Here is a 19,033-nt window from a genome sequence, read left to right as displayed (position 1 = left end):
AAAAATCCAAATCATTTATACAGGTCTGAAATTCGAATTGTAGAAAGTATTGCTGATTAATATATGGTTATATATAAAGCTAACTAAACATAAGGTTATTGGCTATTATGTCAATGTCCTTTTTTCTAGTAGCCTATGTCTGTGTCAAGTTCACATTTTCCGTTCAGATACTCATCCCACCTACTTGACCTCCTAGTTACTATAGACGTCCAGTATGGGGTGGAACGACACCTCCCTGATAGAATGAGGCCATTCCTCGGCCTGCTTTATTCGTCGTCGTATGCTTCACTCTTGAATGTGCTTGTGCGCAAGAGCGGAGCATCGCCGTTGTACCAGGACAAGACGCGATCAACGCCGCACATAATCCAGTAGCGCACAGCAGCCACGAGGGCCGTCGACATGGGGTATTGATAAAAGTCTCCATACCAGTTGCTCTGCAGGTAGTGCAGCCGCGAGTACCTAAGGACCTTGCTCTCCCACTGTTGCAGGGTTGTCTTGCCATTGACGAACTCAGCCGTGCGGAGGGCATGAAACGCCGCCTGGGTGCCGCTGAAGGCTGTGTGCGGACGGAACAGCGACAGTCCGTCGCCAACCAGCAGGACCTTGCCATCTTCAAAGGCTGCCTGGTGTGAGCAGAAGTCGGTAATGACCTGAATAAAAGGACGCTGGATCTTCAGAAAAATCTCCAGCATTGGCTTGCTGAGTGGCAGGGCCTTGGCTTGCCTTGTTCGTTCAGCCCAGATATCTTGTCGCACACGACCGGACGGGACAATGTTGTGATGGCGATGGCCGTCGAGGCCGTCTTTTAAGATTTCGTCCAAAGATTCCTTCGTCTCGTTTGTGTACCAGAGAAAGTTGAGATACCTTTCGCCGGGCTCCAGTGATCCGTTCTTGCCGGGGATGGTGTACACGATGCAGTGTTGTTTGTCCATCATATACACAGTGACGCTGCGTCTGAAGAGGTGACGGGTTTCTTCCGACACCTCACTCTCCGGGACAGTGCCCCTCCAAGCAATGTAGCCAACGTATTTCCGCTCAACGTGGCCTTGGTACTTCTTCCGCACAAAAGAATCCGGGCCGTCTGCACCAATCACCAGGTCGGCCTGCATAGTGGCCTTGTCTCCTGATTTGCGGTCCAGCAACGTGAGGCTCATTGTCGTCTTCTTCTCGTCGCTGTCATCGTCGTCGTCAGGTTGTATTTCACGTTGAATATCGAGAACCTCCGTTTGAGCAAGATACACACCCTGGCCATCTTCTGGAGAGGGCAAAGGGGATGTAGGGTAGGTATCGCTTGCATAGCCATCAAAGTTGGAACGAAGCCGGTAGTACATGGTATCCCAATTTGTGATTTCTCGACGGCCATTGACAAAGGTCTTCAGCTTGTCGTCGCCCACAAGGGCCTGAATACGACGCGACTGGTGAGAGAAAACTCCCTGAACGCGATCGTATTTTTCGAGAAATTCCACAGCATCGAGTCCCAGACAAACGCCAGCCATGTGGCTTTCGCGTTCATTGTCTTCCTTTTCAATGACTGTCACATTATGCCCGTTTTGCTTCAGTGCCACGGCGGTCATTAGTCCCGCCAGAGAGCCTCCGATCTGTGAAACATGAGTTGTCAACGATGCCTTGGTTCCGTGTAACTGGAAGCGTAGGTAAAGCTTACTACAACAATGTTCAAAGGCGGTTGTGACGATGTCATTTTGTGGTGAAATCTATGATAGGTTATTAATCCTCGTTACTGACTGAGTTTATTCCTAGTGTCAATTTACATGGATGGTGTTCTACTGATATGCAGGGTATACTTGGGAAGACAGTGTTCAGAGCTGATTCTGAGCTTGCAGGGAGCTTGGCGAGTTACTGAGAATGCGGCGCAAGTTTGAGCAGCTGATGAACGGATAGCTTGCTAAATCTGCCTTGCAACAACGAGGCCCCGGGCTGACATGACTGATCGCGGATCCAAATTGTTTTTGTACAGACCCCACTGCATGTGAAATGATATTAAAATATTGCCTAATAGCGTCAGCTCTTCAATTCGGGCCTAGAAGCACAGCCAGCTTCAAGTGGAGTAGTAAACTACCCGACGATGGCTGGCTCGTCCAGTCTAGTGAATATTAGGTAACTTAGTATAACGCTATATTAGACCTTTCGGCTTATACTCCACATAGACTAGTCCTTACCGCGCTGATAGTAGTATTTCGAAAAGGGAAGTGATATTCACCACGGGGCAGAGTAGGAAAGAGGTAAGTATGGTATTACGGCTTCGCAAACCGCTCGCCGAAATCAGTGGTTGGCCCCTCGTGCGGCCCGTGCCACGTCAGCCTGCTGGGGGGCCACGGTCGGTATACTAGTTCTACTGAGAGTCATCAGGTGTCCGACATACACCGTCGGAATATGGCTAATGAGGGGTGATTTCAGCTTCTCATACACTGTAAGGCCCCCCGCCAATCATGGCAGCCTCTCGACCCCTGCAGACTTCTCGGAGGTTTGCCGGAGTCATCATGTTTGGACTGTGGACGGATTGATATGCCGAGCCTCTTACTCCCCTCAGCCGGCTCGCTTAATTTGTTTGCCTGCGGGCATGCAAGGGTGGATGCATGAATACGTACTTTGTAAATGAGCTGATGATAAGAATTGAGTCAGTCTTATTATTAGATAGGTGGAAGTGATTGATATTGATCTCGAGCACAGACAAGGCGAAAGTATAGTAAGATAGAAGTATTGTATCTATTCAAGAGATGCCATGAGTTAATTGATCCTCCTGTTTGAAATATTCCGTACTCCTACTGTATTGCTTTATTTTGCTTTTTGGTTCTTTGTTTTTTTCTTTTGACAGTTGACAATCACTATAACTCCGCGGGTACTTTTACACTCTCGGCCATTTGACCCGTCACGGGTCAGGGTCCGCCCCCAAGATCCGCCTGATCCAACCCCTCGATTGCACCCTGTCAACCGTACAAAATGCTAGATTGAGCCCAGACGCTAATATAGCGGTAATATACCACCCCACTTGTTTTGTACAATAAACATTCAGTTAAATTTTTATATAAGCCTCCTATCTGTCTCTTCTACCTGCTATGTCAGCGTCTCGCGTGCCTATTCAATAGTTATGTAAAGAACAGGGCGATGGACTATTAGAAGCATGGAAATGATATTACCTATACAATCCTATTTCATGTGCTTTCCCATCATTGTATAGAGACTGAATTCCCATGTATTTATGCAGGCACAAGCAAGATGAAAAGCTGTTAATCAAAGAATTAGATAGCTGCATGTGTCTCTGTCTCACTGGTAGTAGAGGATATACCTATTAGAGGTCTAATATAGCATATCGATTAAGGAATTCTGATGTTATTTTTCAAATACAAAACAGGTGGAGATGTGAACATCTTTACCTGAAAAGGAAGGAGACTAATGTAGTTCGTTACAAGGTTGACAGCGTGCAATCGAGGGATTAGGCGCCCCGAGATCACCTCAGAGCCTCTGAGAGCCTTGGCTAGGTATATCGCAAAGAATGATCATACTCATCTATTCTCGCCCCCAAACTAACCGCTACCGGTGCATTTGTCCCCCCAGAAACAGAGTAGCAGTTAGCCAGGCAGCAGTACACATTCCGCAGCACATCGAGTCAGTCAGCCGAGGTAGGCTTTGCGAAAGCAGCAGGTGTAAGCCTTGCGCCGTGTATAGACATCCGTCTTTTTCCTTGGTACAGTTGACCTTTATACATCACAAACAAAAGAGACAGAGACAGGATCACCGCGCATTCACCATGACCCATCGCTTTCCATACGACGAGAAGGAGCACGCTGCTTCCAAAAAAACCATCCACGATGCGTTGACAGTGATGCACCAAAATGACATCCCTTTCCAGTGGGTTGAAGAAGACGGCAGCTCTTTACTTGGATGCTACGCATCGCTGAGGTATGGAAGCCTGCTTTCCACTGATAGGAAATTATTGCGGCATGAGAGAGCTCGCTAAGCCCTATTTGCCAAGTTGCCTGGGCTGGCGCTGAGCAAACTAATACACGTTCCTTGATCTAAATTTCACCGAAGCTAACCATTCAATACAGCTACAACCCGGCCTTCGTCGGCCAATTCTTCGAAATGGCGAAGACACTGTATGCGCCCGGCACCGTCAAGCCTCGCAATAGAGAGCTGGCTATCCTTGGCCTCTCCTCGGTGCTGGATGTGCCCTATGTCGACTACTGCCATCGCAAGATCGGCTCGAAATGCGGCCTTTCTCCTGAGCAGTTTGAGGACGCCTTGGCCGGAAAAGTCCCCGCGGATCTGTCCGCCGAAGAGGCCATGGCGTATCGCCTCGGTCGCATTTTAACCGACCTTAAGACGCCACTCGATGATGCTACATGGAAAGAAGCTGTGTCCGTTATGGGAAAGTCTGAACTTGTTGGCATTGCACACACGGTTGCTGGTTATAGATGGGTTTCGCTGCTGGATCAGATCAATGGCGACACCAAGCGATGGATCAACAAGGACGAATAGTAATGGTAGTTTATTTGCAATCAAGGGGGAGCTTGAAGATATTATTATTTGATAAACATCCTTAAAATGTAGAATCCATGAGAGAACTTCAATGTAGATAAGCACACAGTGCAAGGCAGGTTTGCTGGGCGCAGTGGTATAACAAGATTTTGACACCATTATATAAACTCCTAAGCCATCAAGGGATCAATGCGATTACGGTCATACGGAGGAAGAAATGAGAAGGTAACGAAAATATTATACATTTACATAAGGACAATGACTACAGTCTCCAAAGTCAATTATTTCCTCACACGTTGCGTGACAGTCACGATGCTGTCTACACGAATTCCAGTATCGCCAGAGTTCGGAAGCGGGCTTGTACCATGAGTACCCGAGCGAGGGTAAGAAATATTGGCTCTAGCGCCAGCATAGTAATTGGCGTCTTCGTGGGGAAATAAATGCGCAGAGCTCTCCTGTGACTCCAGGCTGTGGCCGTCATTGTCAACGCTCTTTTTCATGGAGCTCCTGTGCATCGCAATACTTTGGGATTGCGAATCCGGTGCGGAGTAACTCCGTGATGCCACAGTGCCTCTGCTGCCCTTAATGGTGCTAAACAGAGACTGAACTCTGCTGGATATCTTGGAAAAGTAGTTGTTGGCTAGATACCGGCCCAGAGTAGTCATGGGCGGCAGGCAAATACACAGCATGGTGATGGGCGCCTCGGCACCAACCCAGTAGGCTAGATGAACAACCGTGTCTATAAAGAATGAACATATTAGGTACAGGACAGGGGTATTGGGTATCGGAGACTTCTGACGTACAGGTAATATCCGAGTTCAAGGAACTACCAGTCAGCAGAACTGTTGTGAGTCGGCCAAGAGAAACGACAATGACACTGTTTGTTTGTTTTTAGTTAATGTCATGACGCGATAATTACTGCCACAGTCCAACAATTTACCTGTAACCAATAACAAAGACTCCAATGATGCCCAGCTTGCGCGTGGTGGTCATTTGCAGGGACCAGATTTTTGGCACGGGCAGCAGCAGGATGATGAGGTCAATGATGACACTGGGTATTGCGCTTCCAAGCCAAAGGGCGCTGGTGGTACCGCAGTGTCCAGGTAATGTGGGATTCCAGCCCTTCTGCACGGGATTGCACATAAATATGGTACCAAAGATGATTCCGACCAACCATGCACAGTTGAGGCAGTGGGTAGCCACAATGGTGTAGTTGAACCACTTGGAGTTTGCGTGCCAGGGAAAGATGCGCGAGAGAAACAGAATGGCAGAGAGCTTGGTGAAAAAGAGGCCGATATCGTAGACGTAGTATACTGCATACAATAATCTAAGGAAGATGGCTAGATCCTTTGAATCGACAAACTGAGCGTGGTGGCCGAGGCCATAGAAGCCCATAGCAAATGCCACTCCGCAGAGGCCGAGGATCCAGGGCTGCCATGGAAATGAAGTTAGCATTTTGCATAGCTCGTAGTACATGTTATTTAGCTCTTCTTCCTCATCTCACCCCTTTGGGCTTTTGGGCTTTTGAAAGAACCATCACAAAGTCACTTACCACGGCTGCTAAAGCGGCCCAATCATCCCACCACAGACGCTGAGTATGTCTCCCAGCACCGAGTCCTGCGTTGCTGCGGATGCATCGTGACCAGAAACGAAGCGAAATAGAGAGGATAGTAATGATAGTGATGAAAATGAAGAAACCCCTGATACTTCCGGGACTGTTATCGTGCGCCGCAGAACGCGGTAAGATAGCGGGTTGTTGCGACATGTGTAGACAGTACGGGTAGAGATCGTAACGAGGTACTTTAGGCGACCAATATTCGCTTAATAGTGAGTCAAATTTGGGGTGTTGGTCACCTATGACCTTCAACCCTTAGGCAGCGGTTCAATGTGAGATTTGCCCTCATTGAGATAGGTGGGGTTGAGAGGCAGATTACCCGCCAGCGGCGGGCAGGTGGTCATGGTTGTTCCCCTCAAAAAGGAGCCTTGGAGACGCTACTAATTTTCGTAGGGTAAGAGTGAGCGGAGGCGAGTTGCATTCCTGCATTGCTGGTGAATGAACACAGCAACATTCTGATGACAAGGAGGGGGCGGGATACCCTGAAAGGCTGTGTTTGTCTGCAGGCTTACGGTCCGGCCCCCAAAAGGATCAGCAAAGACACGGACGCACGGGGCCAATCATGCCGCTGGCCAGCCTTGTTGATCCGCCCATGATAGCGATGTATTACTGTACTAACAATACTACGGTTCCCCGCGGTGTTTTGTTAGTACGTGCCGCCTGAAACGCTAGGATCGATATCCCTGCTAGCTTGTCTAGGAAGATAATTAAGTTTATATTGATGTGTAAGGACTTCTTGGCCCGGAGAACGTTCTACTACCTGATGTTTCAACGACGCGGCACGTAGTTAACTAACTACTAATTTCACAAGCGAGTCTGACACCTTTTCCCAGTTCCTGGCCGCTGGCTAAATATAAGAGCCTGTATTGATCAGATAATTACATTCCTATATAAGGACGACTTATTAAGTAGATCAGGACATCTAACTCTAGTATATCTCTGAATGTAATAAAAATATCGTAATGAGGATTGTACGTATAGTCTCACTATAGGTGCTATTAAATCTAGAGAAGATATATCTTCCGATTTATAGGTCTCATTCATATACTTGAATTTTCAGTTACATATAAGGCGCGCTAACGGAAGTGTCACACTCACTCGTGAAATACGTTAGCGCGCAGAGTGGATGTGTTGATAAAAGCACCGAGCTAAACCGGAATATATGTTGCGTATGATCGTTTATAAAATGCTATACCTTGCTGCACAGTAATTACCTTTCCAAGTGACACTTGGCACAAAGCGTGGCGTCGGTCTCCCAACTCTCAACACTAACTTACGTCCACTTGCATCACTGAAACCCGCGCAATGCGGATCATTTGCCTTCATGGTAATGGCACCAACAGTGCTGTAAGTTAGTTCTTTATTGTTCCTCTGGACTTTCGGCGGGCGAGCTTGCGTTCCGCAGGCCTAGCCCTTTACGTTTAAGCAGAAACAGATCCGGCCTAACACTACGTTGCATCACAGATAATGAAGCTGCAGACCGGTAAGGTTGACTCTCGCCCCCCCGTTCTTCTCAGCAACTCCAGTACGCTAAACTAGCACCCACCACAGCCCCACTCATCCACGAGCTAGAAGATGACCATGAATTTGAGTTTGTCGAAGGCACTCTGCAGGCTCCCATGGCTGAAGGTACGGCTCATAATGAAAAAGAGATATTAACTGCTTCGCTAACTGCTATACAGGAATAGAAAGCCTGGCAACGCCTGCCGATCAAGCTTTCTACGCATTCTACAATCCGGATGACCCCGCCACGCTCCTTGTGGCCCTGGACCAGTTAAGCAGCTACGTCGACGACCAGGGGCCCTTCGACGGTGTGGTGGCATTCTCGGCGGGGGCCGTTCTGGTTGGCCTGTACCTCTTACAGCTTTGGCAACAAGGGAAACCGCTGCCGTTCCGCTTTGCCGTCTTCTTTTCCACTGCCTCCAGCGGCGCCGAACTCGCTCAGCTCAGCCTTGCTCCCACCCCAGGGTGTCTTAAACTGCCCACCGCGCATATCTGGGGCCAGAATGATTTGATTGCTCCGACCGGTGGGGCTAATATGGCTAGCTTATGCGATCCGTCGCAAGCCTTTGTGTCCGTTCATGAAGGTGGTCACGAGTTTCCTCGACAATCCAAGCTGACCGAGGCCGTTCATATGATGCGACGTGCGATTGGCCGCGCCTCGTCCTGACATGGACGCCTTGGGCTGACAGCCAACTACGTATTATGGAGGCTCCCAATGTATTTAGCTACTTGCACAGATGTTATGTTAATGAGCTTTTGCACTATCTGTATTACCTTTGTCAATCTCCGCGCCTCTTCCATTTCACCTTGCTGCCAACCTTCTACTATAGCACATGCGGTCACTATCCACCGCTTTCGTTTGGCACCTGGCGTATATTACTTGTGCCCTGCCTGCGGGCTACAGACTTGGGGTACAACCGCGGGATATCGCCGACTGAGGCGATTCACAATTCCATTGCTATTTTCTTTCTTCTTCTGTACATATATTTTCAGAGCCGTCGCGCTTGTAATATTTCATAATCGTTGGGCAAAATGGAGAACCCTACTACTACCTTGTCGGAGCTGGACGGCATTGACAGCAATGACATTGCTATTTGTGGCTTCTCGTTAAAGTTTCCACAGGATGCAACTACTCCAGAAACCCTATGGGATATGATGCTGCAACGACGCTGTGCGATGACCGAGTTTCCAGCTGATCGTGTCAATGTCGATGGTTTCTACGATCAACGATCGCGGCCAAACACTGTAAAGTTTTACCCTGACTCGAATCCTAACAATGCGCATTTGCACAGTGGCACTAACTGTTGTAGATGCCCCTAAAAGGCGGTCATTTTATCAAAGGCGATCTTGCCGAATTCGATGCCGGCTTCTTCTCGATTGCGCCCACTGAGGCAGCGTCTATGGATCCCATGCAAAGACTGTTACTAGAAGCCTCCTACCACGCGCTGGAAAATGGTAAGAAAGCCTCAGATCCCACCAGTGCAACGATGAGACCGCTTACGTATACATTCACAGCTGGTATCCCGATGGAACATGTCAACGGCTCGCCGACAGCCGTTTACTGCGGCTCTTTTGGAATGGACTACATGTTGCAACTTGTTCGCAGCGCCGAGGTTCCTCCTCCCTATGCAGCACTAGGATTTGGTCTCAGCATGCTTGCCAATAGAATCAGCTGGTTCTTCAACTTTCGCGGGCCTAGCATGGCCGTCGATTCTGCATGTTCTAGTTCCGCCATGGCCTTGGACACAGCGTGCGCCGCACTGAGAAACGGCAATTGCTCCATGGTGCGTCCGAGACTTCATGCCTCATCGTTCCATGAAATCATGACTAATTATCCGCAGGCATTGGTTGCTGGCTCCAATATGGCGAGTGCGCCTGAGCCCTACGTTTGGATGTCCAATGTCAAGTTCCTTTCACCAGACAGCTGCTGCTATTCCTTCGATGAGAGAGCAAATGGATATGCTAGAGGCGAGGGTCTCGCTGTTACTGTTCTCAAGCGAGTATCAGATGCCGTTAGAGACGGTAACACTATCCGCGCTGTCATTCGCGCGACAGCTTGCAATGAAGACGGTCGCACTCCTGGCATCACACAACCAAACCGCAAGGCTCAAGAAGAGCTCATCAAGAGAACATATGAGCAGGCTCGTCTTTCAATGGAGCACACAAGATTCTTTGAGGCTCATGGAACTGGAACGCCTGCTGGTGACCCTCGCGAGGCTCAAGCAATTGGCATGGCTTTCATGCACCATCGATCCAATGACGACCCTATTTATGTGTAGGCACCTCTGCTCATCACTACATCCTCTGTAATATCGTTGACTGACAAATTATCTAGCGGTGCCATCAAGTCGAATGTTGGTCATTTGGAAGGCGCCAGTGGACTGGCTGGCTTGATCAAGGCTGTTCTCGTCTTGGAAAAGGGGATTATCCCTCCCAATGCTAACTTTGAGAAAGTCAACCCCAAAATTGACGTTGAGTTTCTGAATATTTCCGTAAGTCTTGCCCTAGAAGTTGCCATCTTTGCAAATGTACTTCTGGCTCACGTAAGTCCCTTTCTCTCAGTTTCCACAAAAGGCACGTCCTTGGCCAGCAAATGGTCTCCGCAGAGCCTCTGTCAATTCGTTTGGATACGGAGGTGCCAATGCGCATATCGTTATTGACGACGCCTATAATTATCTTCGGATTCGTGGCCTCAACGGCAAACATAATACGGCGAAGCGCCCACCTCAGCTTCGGGAACAGTCCGACACGATGCCATTGAGTCCTGCACTGACGCCGCCACGACAAGAAAACGTACGAAGACTCTTTGTGTGGTCTGCATCAGACAAGGATGGTATTGGCAGAATCATTAAGCAGTACAGTACTGGATATTCTGCTATCAAGCAACTGTTACAGAAATACCAGCAACTACGGCAGCAGGGTGGGAAAGAGTCTATCGATGCTACGAATGATATTACAAATCTGATGGCCAACGTGGCCTACACATTAGATACACATCGAAGTCATCTACAATGGAGGTCATTTGCTTTGATGAACACGATTGAAGATTTCGAAAACATCTCCTCGTTCATGTCAACACCGGTTTCTGCGCAGGCAAACTCGCCACCACGAATCGGCTTTGTCTTCAGCGGACAAGGAGCACAGTGGCAAGGCATGGGCCGAGAGTTAGCTTGCTATGGGAGTTTCAGAACAGAGTTGGTGCAGGCTGACGCATATCTGCGAAGCCTAGGATGCGCCTGGTCTGTTGTTAACCACATCGTGTACCCAGACCCGTCCAATGACATTGAAAATCCGGAGCTCAGCCAGTCGTTGTGCACTATTTTGCAAGTTGCTTTAGTCAACTTGCTTCGGCGATTTGGGGTCAGGCCCGCTGCTGCTGTTGGACACTCGTCCGGTGAGATCGCTGCAGCATACGCCAGCGGCCACATTTCACTAGAGTTAGCCTGGAGATTGGCGTACTTTAGAGGGGTTTGTTCGGCCAAACTGGACCGTGATGGACATTTGGCCGATTCCGGGGAGCGCGTCTCTGGTGCTATGATGGCCGTGGGATTATCTGAGGCCTCCGGAAAAGAGCTACTCTCTGCTCATGGCCACGTCGCTTCAAGCGTCTCTATTGCTTGTATAAACAGCCCTCAAAGCATTACTCTTTCCGGAGACGATGCTGCCATTGACTATCTTCAGGGTGTTCTGGAGGAACAGAAGATTTTCGCCCGCAAGCTTCGCGTCAAAGTTGCGTATCATTCGAGACATATGGATAGCATTGCAGTTGATTATGTGTCCATGATCAATGCCTATGCGGATGCCAACGACATGGTGCCGTTCTCATCTGAAATTCCCATGGTATCCAGCGTGACTGGCAAAGTCGTTAGCGACGCTTCCGTGGCAGAAGCGTCATACTGGGCATCCAACATGGTATCGCCAGTGCAGTTCTCTCAAGCTGTGTCGGTCATGTGCCGCCAAGGTGCCAAAGATGTGACGAAGAAGCTGGACCAAAGTCATCTGTTGGTCCCAGCAGTAGACCGACTGCTCGAAATCGGTCCCCATGCTACCTTGAAGTCCTCGCTACGGGACATCCTGGAGACCGGCTCTCGCGGACAGCTTGGATACAATGCCGTACTTTACAGAAAAAAGAGCGCCGTGGACACACTTCTGAGCACCCTTGGCCAGTTGCACTGCGAAGGAGTGAATCTCCAATTCAGAGCCATCAACGAGCCGTCAGGCAGCGTGATGAGTCGAAGTATGTTGACAACTCTTCCAGAGTATCCTTTTGACCATTCACAGCGATACTGGCACGATAGTCGCCTAAGTCGCAGCTACAAGCAGAGATCTAAGCGACCATCTGATTTTCATGGAACCAGATCAAATGATTGGAATCGCTCAGATGCTCGTTGGAATTGGAAGATGGACTTGTCGGATATGCCCTGGGTTGAACATCATATCGTTAATGGTATGACGTTGTATCCTGCAACAGGAATGCTTGTCATGGCCATAGAAGCAGGTAAGGAACTGTGTGAGGAAGAAGGGTATACCGTGAATGGATTCACTTTTGAAGATGTTCATTTCAAGACTCCAATCAACTTCACGGCCTCCAACGACGGACCAGAGGCTCAAGTTTCTCTTCGCGAGGAGCTAACGCAAGACCGTTCTTCAGCATCCAAATTCTCATTCATTATTCGCACTTTTGGCAATGACGACTGGTCTGAAAACTGTCAAGGGCACATCACCATCCACCATCGAGGGAAGGAAGAGGGATGGCTATCCGATCATGAAGCGCGACAGCAGAGGAACATGGCCAAGACTCTTCTCGACCACGCCAGCGCATGCAGCCAACAGATTTCAGCCAAGCAAATGTACGAATATCTCAAAGAAACCGGGTATGAGTATGGTCCTATCTTCGCCCGATGCGATGAACAGCGTATTCACTCTACTCTGAAGCATGCTACGGCCACGACTAGTCTGTACAACTCGCCTAATCAAGAGCATGTTGTTCATCCCGCATCTCTTGACGCAATTTTTCATCTTGCCTTCACAGCTTTGACGTCGGGCGGTCGTTCATCCATGGCAACCAGCGTGCCGTCGCGCATTGGTTGTCTCTGGTTGTCTGCATCAGGGCTGAGCTCCCCGGAGGCCAACCGTCTAACTTGCCTGTCAAAAGTTACATCGGTGACTGGCCGTGGATTTATCGTCGCGGGAGGCTCGGTGTCTGCTGACAGAGCCAACAATTTACGAGTATGGTTTCAAGACTTTGAACTGGCCAACATTACCTCAACACCTTCTTCGCTTGATTATGTGGCAGACCCGAAGCAGTTCTGTATGAATGTTGAGCAAAAGCTGGCTATAGACAAGCTTGACAACTGTCAGCTTTCCGAGTATCTGCACAAGGTTCACCCAGAACCTGGAGATCTGACAGCATTTTACGAAGATGTGACCTTACTTATCAACCACTCTGTACACGCGCTTCTAGCATCTGATGATCCTAGCGTCATTACGGCAGACTCTGGTAAGGGTGACTGGAAGCGGCGCTACTGGCATTGGGCAAATTACCATGTTACAGAGGGTCGCCTCAATGCATCGCCTGCGCTCACTGAGAGCATTGACACGGTCTGTGATCGGGTTAAGTCTGCGAACAGGGTGGGACGTCTCTATGCCGAAGTGGCTTTGCATCTTGTTGAGTTCTTCAGGGGCAGTGTAACGCCCCTAGACCTTCTCATGCAGACCGGGCTTCTCGGAGAGTACTACGACGAGTTGATGACCTACAGATGCATGAAGCAAGCAACAACGTTTGTCGATCTGCTCGCCCACCAGAACGGCGGCATGAAATTCTTGGAAGTAGGTGGAGGCACTGCAGCTGCAACTCGCCATCTGATTAACGCACTTTCTATGAATGGCCCTTCTGGCGTGTCAGAATCATCCAATTCACCTGGGTCCCTTCGATGCGAACAGTACTGCTTCACAGACGTGTCGGCGACATTTTTGGAAAAGGCGCGGGACGAGTTCTCCGATCATGAATCTCAAATGTCTTTCCAAACCCTTGACATCGAGAAGAACTTCTCCGAACAGGGAGTTTCTGACGGGACATATGATGTTGTCGTTGCAAACGCCGTGCTTCACATTACCGCCGACCTGGAAAATACGTTCCGTAACGTCAGAAAGTCAATGAAAACTGGCGGCAAGTTGATTCTGACAGAGTTCCTTCAGCCCGATGGTTGGGCGCTTGGGTTCATCTTTGGACTTTTCCCTGGGTGGTGGGTTGGACCAGAAGCTGACCGTCCGCTGTCACCGCTGTGGAGCGCGGAAGGCTGGGGCAGGATTCTGCAAAACTGTGGCTTTTCAGGCGTCGATATGGTATTCAAGGATTTTGACGGTCCAGCTCATCAGCTTGGTTGTGTCATCTCTACCGCTGTGGACGTGCCTTCGTCCGTTCCGCGAACTCTTGCATCACCAACGTATCATAGCGGTACCATCGTCAAGCTGAACAATTTCCCTCAACAGCAATTTCTTGCCGCGTCTCTAGTTGCATCCTTACAAGACATGTTTGCTGATCCCCTTGAAATCGTGGACGCGAACATGCTTGCGGCATCGACAAGTCTCGCCGTCACCTCAAACAGTCTTTGCATTGCTTTGGTTGACTACGGTGCACCATTTCTCAGCTCAATGACTGAGCAAGATTGGGAGGTTTTAAAACTCCTTGCTCAGGCATGGCCTGGAATGCTATGGGTCTCGGCAGGAGGAGGAGAGTCGGCAGCACCAGAATATGGGCTAATTGATGGTCTTTCAAGAACGTTGCGAGCCGAGAACTATAGTCTACATCTGGTCTCTGTTGCCCTCGATATGAATCGCAACGGCACCTCAGGCCACATACAACATCTCAAGCAGATTGTACGGGAGATGCTGTCTCGGAAGCCATCTCAGGAATACGAACAAGAGTACATTGAGGTAGATGGCTGCTTACATACTCGCCGTCTTGTCGAGGCGAGATACCTGAAATCCAATATGGAATCCAACATTTTGCCCTGGCAAATGACCTCTGCCAATGCCATCGATGCAAGCTTTGAGCTATCAGCGGCTTGCCCTGAAGATAATAACGGCATTCCGTACCTGGTCGAGGTCCCGGCTCCAATTATTGACGATGCGTTGCCAATTAACGTCAGAGCTATCTCGCTTCAATATCAAGACCAATTAGCCGCCCGAGGGTTGGCTCCAAAGGGCACTCAGCTTGGCAACTTCTGCAGTGGAATCGTAACAGAAACACTATCTGGATCCTCTTTTGCACAAGGGGATAGGGTTTTTGCTGTACACAAGAACTGTTTCCGCTCCGTTGCTGCCGTTCAGCCCTCATCCGCTGTTAAGCTACCAGATTATTTATCCTTTGAAGACGCGTGCTGGGCTATTCCTCCTGTCTTGACAGCTCATCATGCTCTGTCGGATATAGGTCGGGTACGAAACCGCGATTGTGTTTTGGTCATGGATGGTTGCAGCGTTTTAGGAGAAGCCGCAGTAGGCTTGCTTTTAAATGAGGGTGTTGCGGAGATATGGTTGACAGCAGACAGTATTGAAGATTGTCAGCGGGCTTCTAAAAAATTCAATATCCCCGAAAAACACATCATACCGACATCTGCTATGGGATCCGCCTTTTCTTCGACATGGTCAGAGCTTCAGCCCAAATTTGATATTGTATTCGCCACCACCTCAGTCGCAAAGGGACTGGGAGAGCAGACTTTCAGAGGCATGATGCAAAAGAATGGGCGAGTGGTGCTCGTTTCCGATGACGCATCCCAGTCAGCATTTCGCTTTGGCTCGTCTTCTCTTCACGTGTCTTTCGTGGCTAGCGACGAGCTTCAGGTGTCGCAAGAGTCTCTGGAATATGCTGTTTCTACACCCATCTTGCAGTTGCTTCTAGATTCACTAGCCCAGGTACCTAGGTTTTCGATCTCGCGACTGGACGAGATAATGGCGTTTTTGAAGCAGTCTACTAGCTCGGATGCTGCTGTAGTGCAACTGACAGAATCGGATACGGTCAACGTGAGTACAGACTCATTTCACGCATATCTTGCATGTTAGAATATACATATACTAATAGCTCTTTCAGGTTCGCTCTATGCGCAAGAAGATAGACTATATTGACTCGAATGCGACGTACATTATCTCAGGAGGTCTTGGAGGCGTCGGCCGATCCATAGCAAGATGGCTGGCTCATAATGGCGCTAAATATCTTGTTCTTCTATCAAGATCCGGTCCCAAGACACACGAGGCGCAGTCTTTGGCATTGGAATTCCAAGATCGCGGTGTCCGATGTGAAATGCCAGCGTGCGACGTCACGAATCCCAGTGCATTGCGAGCGCTACTCGACAAGTACTCAACAACTATGCCACCAGTCAAGGGATGTATTCAAGCCGCCATGGTCATGGAGGTAAGATCGATCAATGAACCACTGTACGCTAAGGGAAATTACTGACAAGGTTATTAGGAGGGCATATTCTCCGAACTATCACTCTCTAGTTGGAAAGGTACCTTGCAGCCAAAGGTACAAGGATCCTGGAACCTACACGCCATGCTTCCATCGAATATGGACTTCTTCATCATGCTATCATCCGTCATGGGCACTTTGGGTACCGGCTCTCTAGCACCATACAATGCCGGAAACACTTACCAAGATGCTCTGGCGCGCTATCGAGTGTCCCAAGGCCAGCGAGCCATCTCCTTCAACCTCGGCGCTGTACCCGACGCAGGCTACCTAGTCACCAATGCCGAGTACGCAACCGGACGACGACAAATCCACGAAACGGCTAAATACACGCCTACGTATATCCGCGACATTGTTGCTCTACTCGAAATCTTCTGTGATCCATCCAACAAATTGGCCACGCACCCAAGCACCTGCCATCCAATTGTCGGCCTTCGTCCACCATCTCACTGGTGCCACCTTGAAGAAGTCTCGTTTGTGTTGAGCCAGCCGTTCTGGCAGCACATGCATCATATTCCATTGCTGGCTGGCGAGGCTGGGGATGTGGACAATGTGCACGGTCCAAGGCCTGGGAGACAAGCCAAGGATGTTGTTGCTAAATTGGAGGCCGCCACGTCAGTCAATGAGCGCACTGAGCTTGTCAGCGAAGCACTCGCTGCCCGTATCACGGCGCTGTTGGGCGTGCCAGAGGGCCAACTGGATTTACATCGGCCCATGCATTCGTATGGTCTCGACTCGCTGTCTGCCATTGAGGTGCGTAACTGGATTGGCAAGACATTTAGCGTTGATGTGCCTGTTTTTATGATTTTGGGGGGTATCACTTTTGAAGGCGCGGCTGCTACCATTGTTCATCAGTTTCAGTCACAGAATTAGCGGATAGCCAATTTACATTGAGATGCCGGTGACTTGTTATTGGGATTTCTTTATGGGATTTTGCAGCGTGTTTTGAGGCGAATGGGTCTATATCATGTACACGAAGGTTATTTATTTATATTAGGAAAAAATATCAATCCATGATACACAACGGCTCACTCGCACTGCATGTTCTAGTAGTATGGATAATCCCTTCTTGCCCAAGAATACACAAGATAAGAGGTAGCTTAGCCCAGAGACACCAATTGGCTCTTTCAGAACAGGAATCCGAAACCGGGCTGGCTGTATGGGATAGCATCTCCGTAAATTCGGGTTGCTTCTCCAGCAGACCAGTCGAGGAAACCTGCTGCAAAGAGCACTACCCCAGTGGCAGCCGGCTTAACCTTGTCGTTCTCCAGAGTGAGGAGACGGGTTAAAATGTTCTTTGTTTTCAAGAACCAATTCATACCATAGACGAAGGATCCGACTACGGTTACGACCGGTCCGGGAGCGCCAGCGCTGCAGCTGCAGACTGAATTGCTTGCTCAGCATCAATAGCGGCTGACTACGGGATATAATCCGACAAATTCACGGTTCTCGGGATCTGGTAGCAACAACGCATCATTTGGTTAACAACTGGACCAAATGCTAGTAGTTACATTGGGATTCCATGTACCTGTTACGTTGAGCGCTTTCCTGGAGCAGCTTCTACCCACTGACCGTTGACATGGAGAATGTGGACAATGACATAGTTCTTGGTTCACACGAGTGAGCTTCTGACGCGTTCCAAGAAAGCGCGCACGTGGATATAATCGTACTGACGGTGAAACTGACTTATAACCCCATACTTTCGCCCAAGGACAGCATGTGTATGCTGTGGTACATGACCGATTGGGCAAGTTACCGCGGAAGTGGAGTCCCCCGGATGTTAGGATCTGTTAATGTCCGAGCCCTATTTATCTCCCCGCATTCCTTAATTATGCTTCATAATTGGGAGTACAACGGACAAAGTGCGGGCGTGAGGATATTAGTATAGATGTTGTCTAGTAGTACGCATATGATTCCCCAACCGATAGCAGCCACAGTGACAGTAAGTCCTCTCAGTCGACGTGCATCGGGCATCAAATACAACAATCATGCCAATGTGGCTTAATGGACAACAGAAGGAACGTGGTCCATGTGGCATGCGATGTCGAGACAGTATATTTTCCTAGAGTTGAACTTGGGCGCTCCAAGCCGATGAACACGGTCTCAATCGAGCAATGCATGGCTTGAGAGCGGACTTATTCCCCATCTCACAACATGAAGGGTATAGAGGGGCCACACTACTGTGGCCTATGGTCGAGAGTGCCATTTTGCTTAAATGCATTGGATAAGTAGCTTCGTCTAATGTTACGGATCTGCTGCAATATTTGGGCGTTCCCGGTCATCCGAGGCTTCGTGGTCTTACTCTTTTCGGCGAGGAAAACTTAGCAGCTTAGGTTTAGCGGGTAGCCAAACCTGCTCCGATCCATGGTAACCATTCTAGCAAGCAAGATATAGCTACCGACGGCGCTATGATTGGCGGCTTGGTGCTCCGATGGCTGGGCCCAATGGGCCACCGGCAGTTGTCAAACAATTCAGACAGCTCAAACGTCTCAAAAGTAGCAGCTAGTTCTAACCCACACCCTCGTCGACTCGTTCTGAAAGACTCAACACAACTGCCATGCTTTCCCTGTCCCCGCACGATGAAGCAGATATGCATCGATACAGAGGAGATACATAGTCAGTCGGTTGCCACCCGTCAACCAAGAACGGACTTTTCTCGCTCTAAGCGAACACAAGTTAGACTACTCATCAGCTGCTCTCGGATGGCCTAGACAACTTGACTCCATGGGTGGAGGCGGGGATGTCAGGGGCGATCGCCTGGAGTGGACATCGGAAGCTGCTTCCAAGTCAAGTTGCACCAATCAAATGGCAGCGCAGTCGAAGCGTCATGAGTGGTTCTGCTCCCGGCTGCGTTTCCGCCACTCACAGTGACTTTTCCGCCACGCGATGAAGAGGAACAAAAGATCTGACTATTTTCCTTTCTTCTCCCTTTCTCATGTCTATCCAAACGAGCC

The 19,033-nt window shown here is 49.3% G+C and overlaps 5 protein-coding genes across 5 annotated transcripts; 3 read left to right on the top strand and 2 right to left on the bottom strand.

Annotated features, from left to right (window-relative positions):
• Window positions 1-52: 52 nt before the first annotated feature.
• BDQ94DRAFT_182814 (uncharacterized protein) lies at window positions 53-1,882 on the bottom strand. The gene is made up of 2 exons (XM_026774246.1): window positions 1,664-1,882; window positions 53-1,625 (listed from the first exon to the last, which is right to left on the bottom strand). The coding sequence occupies exons 1-2, from the start codon at window positions 1,697-1,699 to the stop codon at window positions 267-269; spliced, it is 1,395 nt and encodes a 464-aa protein (XP_026630509.1). The 5' UTR covers window positions 1,700-1,882; the 3' UTR covers window positions 53-266.
• Window positions 1,883-3,766: 1,884 nt separating this feature from the next.
• BDQ94DRAFT_166679 (carboxymuconolactone decarboxylase family protein) lies at window positions 3,767-4,497 on the top strand (the record flags this gene model as incomplete). The annotated part of the gene is made up of 2 exons (XM_026770604.1): window positions 3,767-3,918; window positions 4,068-4,497. 2 exons carry the CDS (start codon window positions 3,767-3,769, stop codon window positions 4,495-4,497), a joined length of 582 nt encoding a protein of 193 aa, XP_026630508.1.
• A 281-nt stretch (window positions 4,498-4,778) lies between these two features.
• On the bottom strand, window positions 4,779-6,456 carry BDQ94DRAFT_166678 (uncharacterized protein; the record flags this gene model as incomplete). Its single annotated transcript, XM_026770603.1, has 5 exons — window positions 4,779-5,236; window positions 5,301-5,374; window positions 5,438-5,928; window positions 6,050-6,366; window positions 6,432-6,456. The coding sequence occupies 5 exons, from the start codon at window positions 6,454-6,456 to the stop codon at window positions 4,779-4,781; spliced, it is 1,365 nt and encodes a 454-aa protein (XP_026630507.1).
• A 961-nt stretch (window positions 6,457-7,417) lies between these two features.
• On the top strand, window positions 7,418-8,369 carry BDQ94DRAFT_182810 (serine hydrolase FSH; the record flags this gene model as incomplete). The annotated part of the gene is made up of 3 exons (XM_026774245.1): window positions 7,418-7,459; window positions 7,630-7,741; window positions 7,795-8,369. The coding sequence occupies 3 exons, from the start codon at window positions 7,418-7,420 to the stop codon at window positions 8,280-8,282; spliced, it is 642 nt and encodes a 213-aa protein (XP_026630506.1). The 3' UTR covers window positions 8,283-8,369.
• Window positions 8,370-8,647: 278 nt separating this feature from the next.
• On the top strand, window positions 8,648-16,952 carry BDQ94DRAFT_157039 (uncharacterized protein; the record flags this gene model as incomplete). Its single annotated transcript, XM_026768689.1, has 9 exons — window positions 8,648-8,860; window positions 8,926-9,070; window positions 9,131-9,399; window positions 9,457-9,890; window positions 9,951-10,107; window positions 10,178-10,448; window positions 10,545-15,637; window positions 15,705-16,025; window positions 16,083-16,952. The coding sequence occupies 9 exons, from the start codon at window positions 8,648-8,650 to the stop codon at window positions 16,950-16,952; spliced, it is 7,773 nt and encodes a 2,590-aa protein (XP_026630505.1).
• Between the last annotated feature and the right edge of the window lie 2,081 nt (window positions 16,953-19,033).

This window comes from Aspergillus welwitschiae, assembly GCF_003344945.1.
Source record: "Aspergillus welwitschiae strain CBS 139.54b unplaced genomic scaffold BDQ94scaffold_4, whole genome shotgun sequence".
Taxonomy (NCBI): domain Eukaryota; kingdom Fungi; phylum Ascomycota; class Eurotiomycetes; order Eurotiales; family Aspergillaceae; genus Aspergillus; species Aspergillus welwitschiae.
This window is presented reverse-complemented; position numbering and strand designations above follow the sequence as displayed.

Excerpts from the sequence above, each read along its gene's own strand:
- BDQ94DRAFT_182814 (XM_026774246.1), bottom strand. The coding sequence starts at position 1,699 with ATGACATCGTCACAACCGCCTTTGAACATTGTTGTA. Across the intron at positions 1,626-1,663 it reads CGCCTTTGAACATTGTTGTA|GCATCGTTGACAACTCATGT; the intron begins GTAAGCTTTACC and ends CACGGAACCAAG.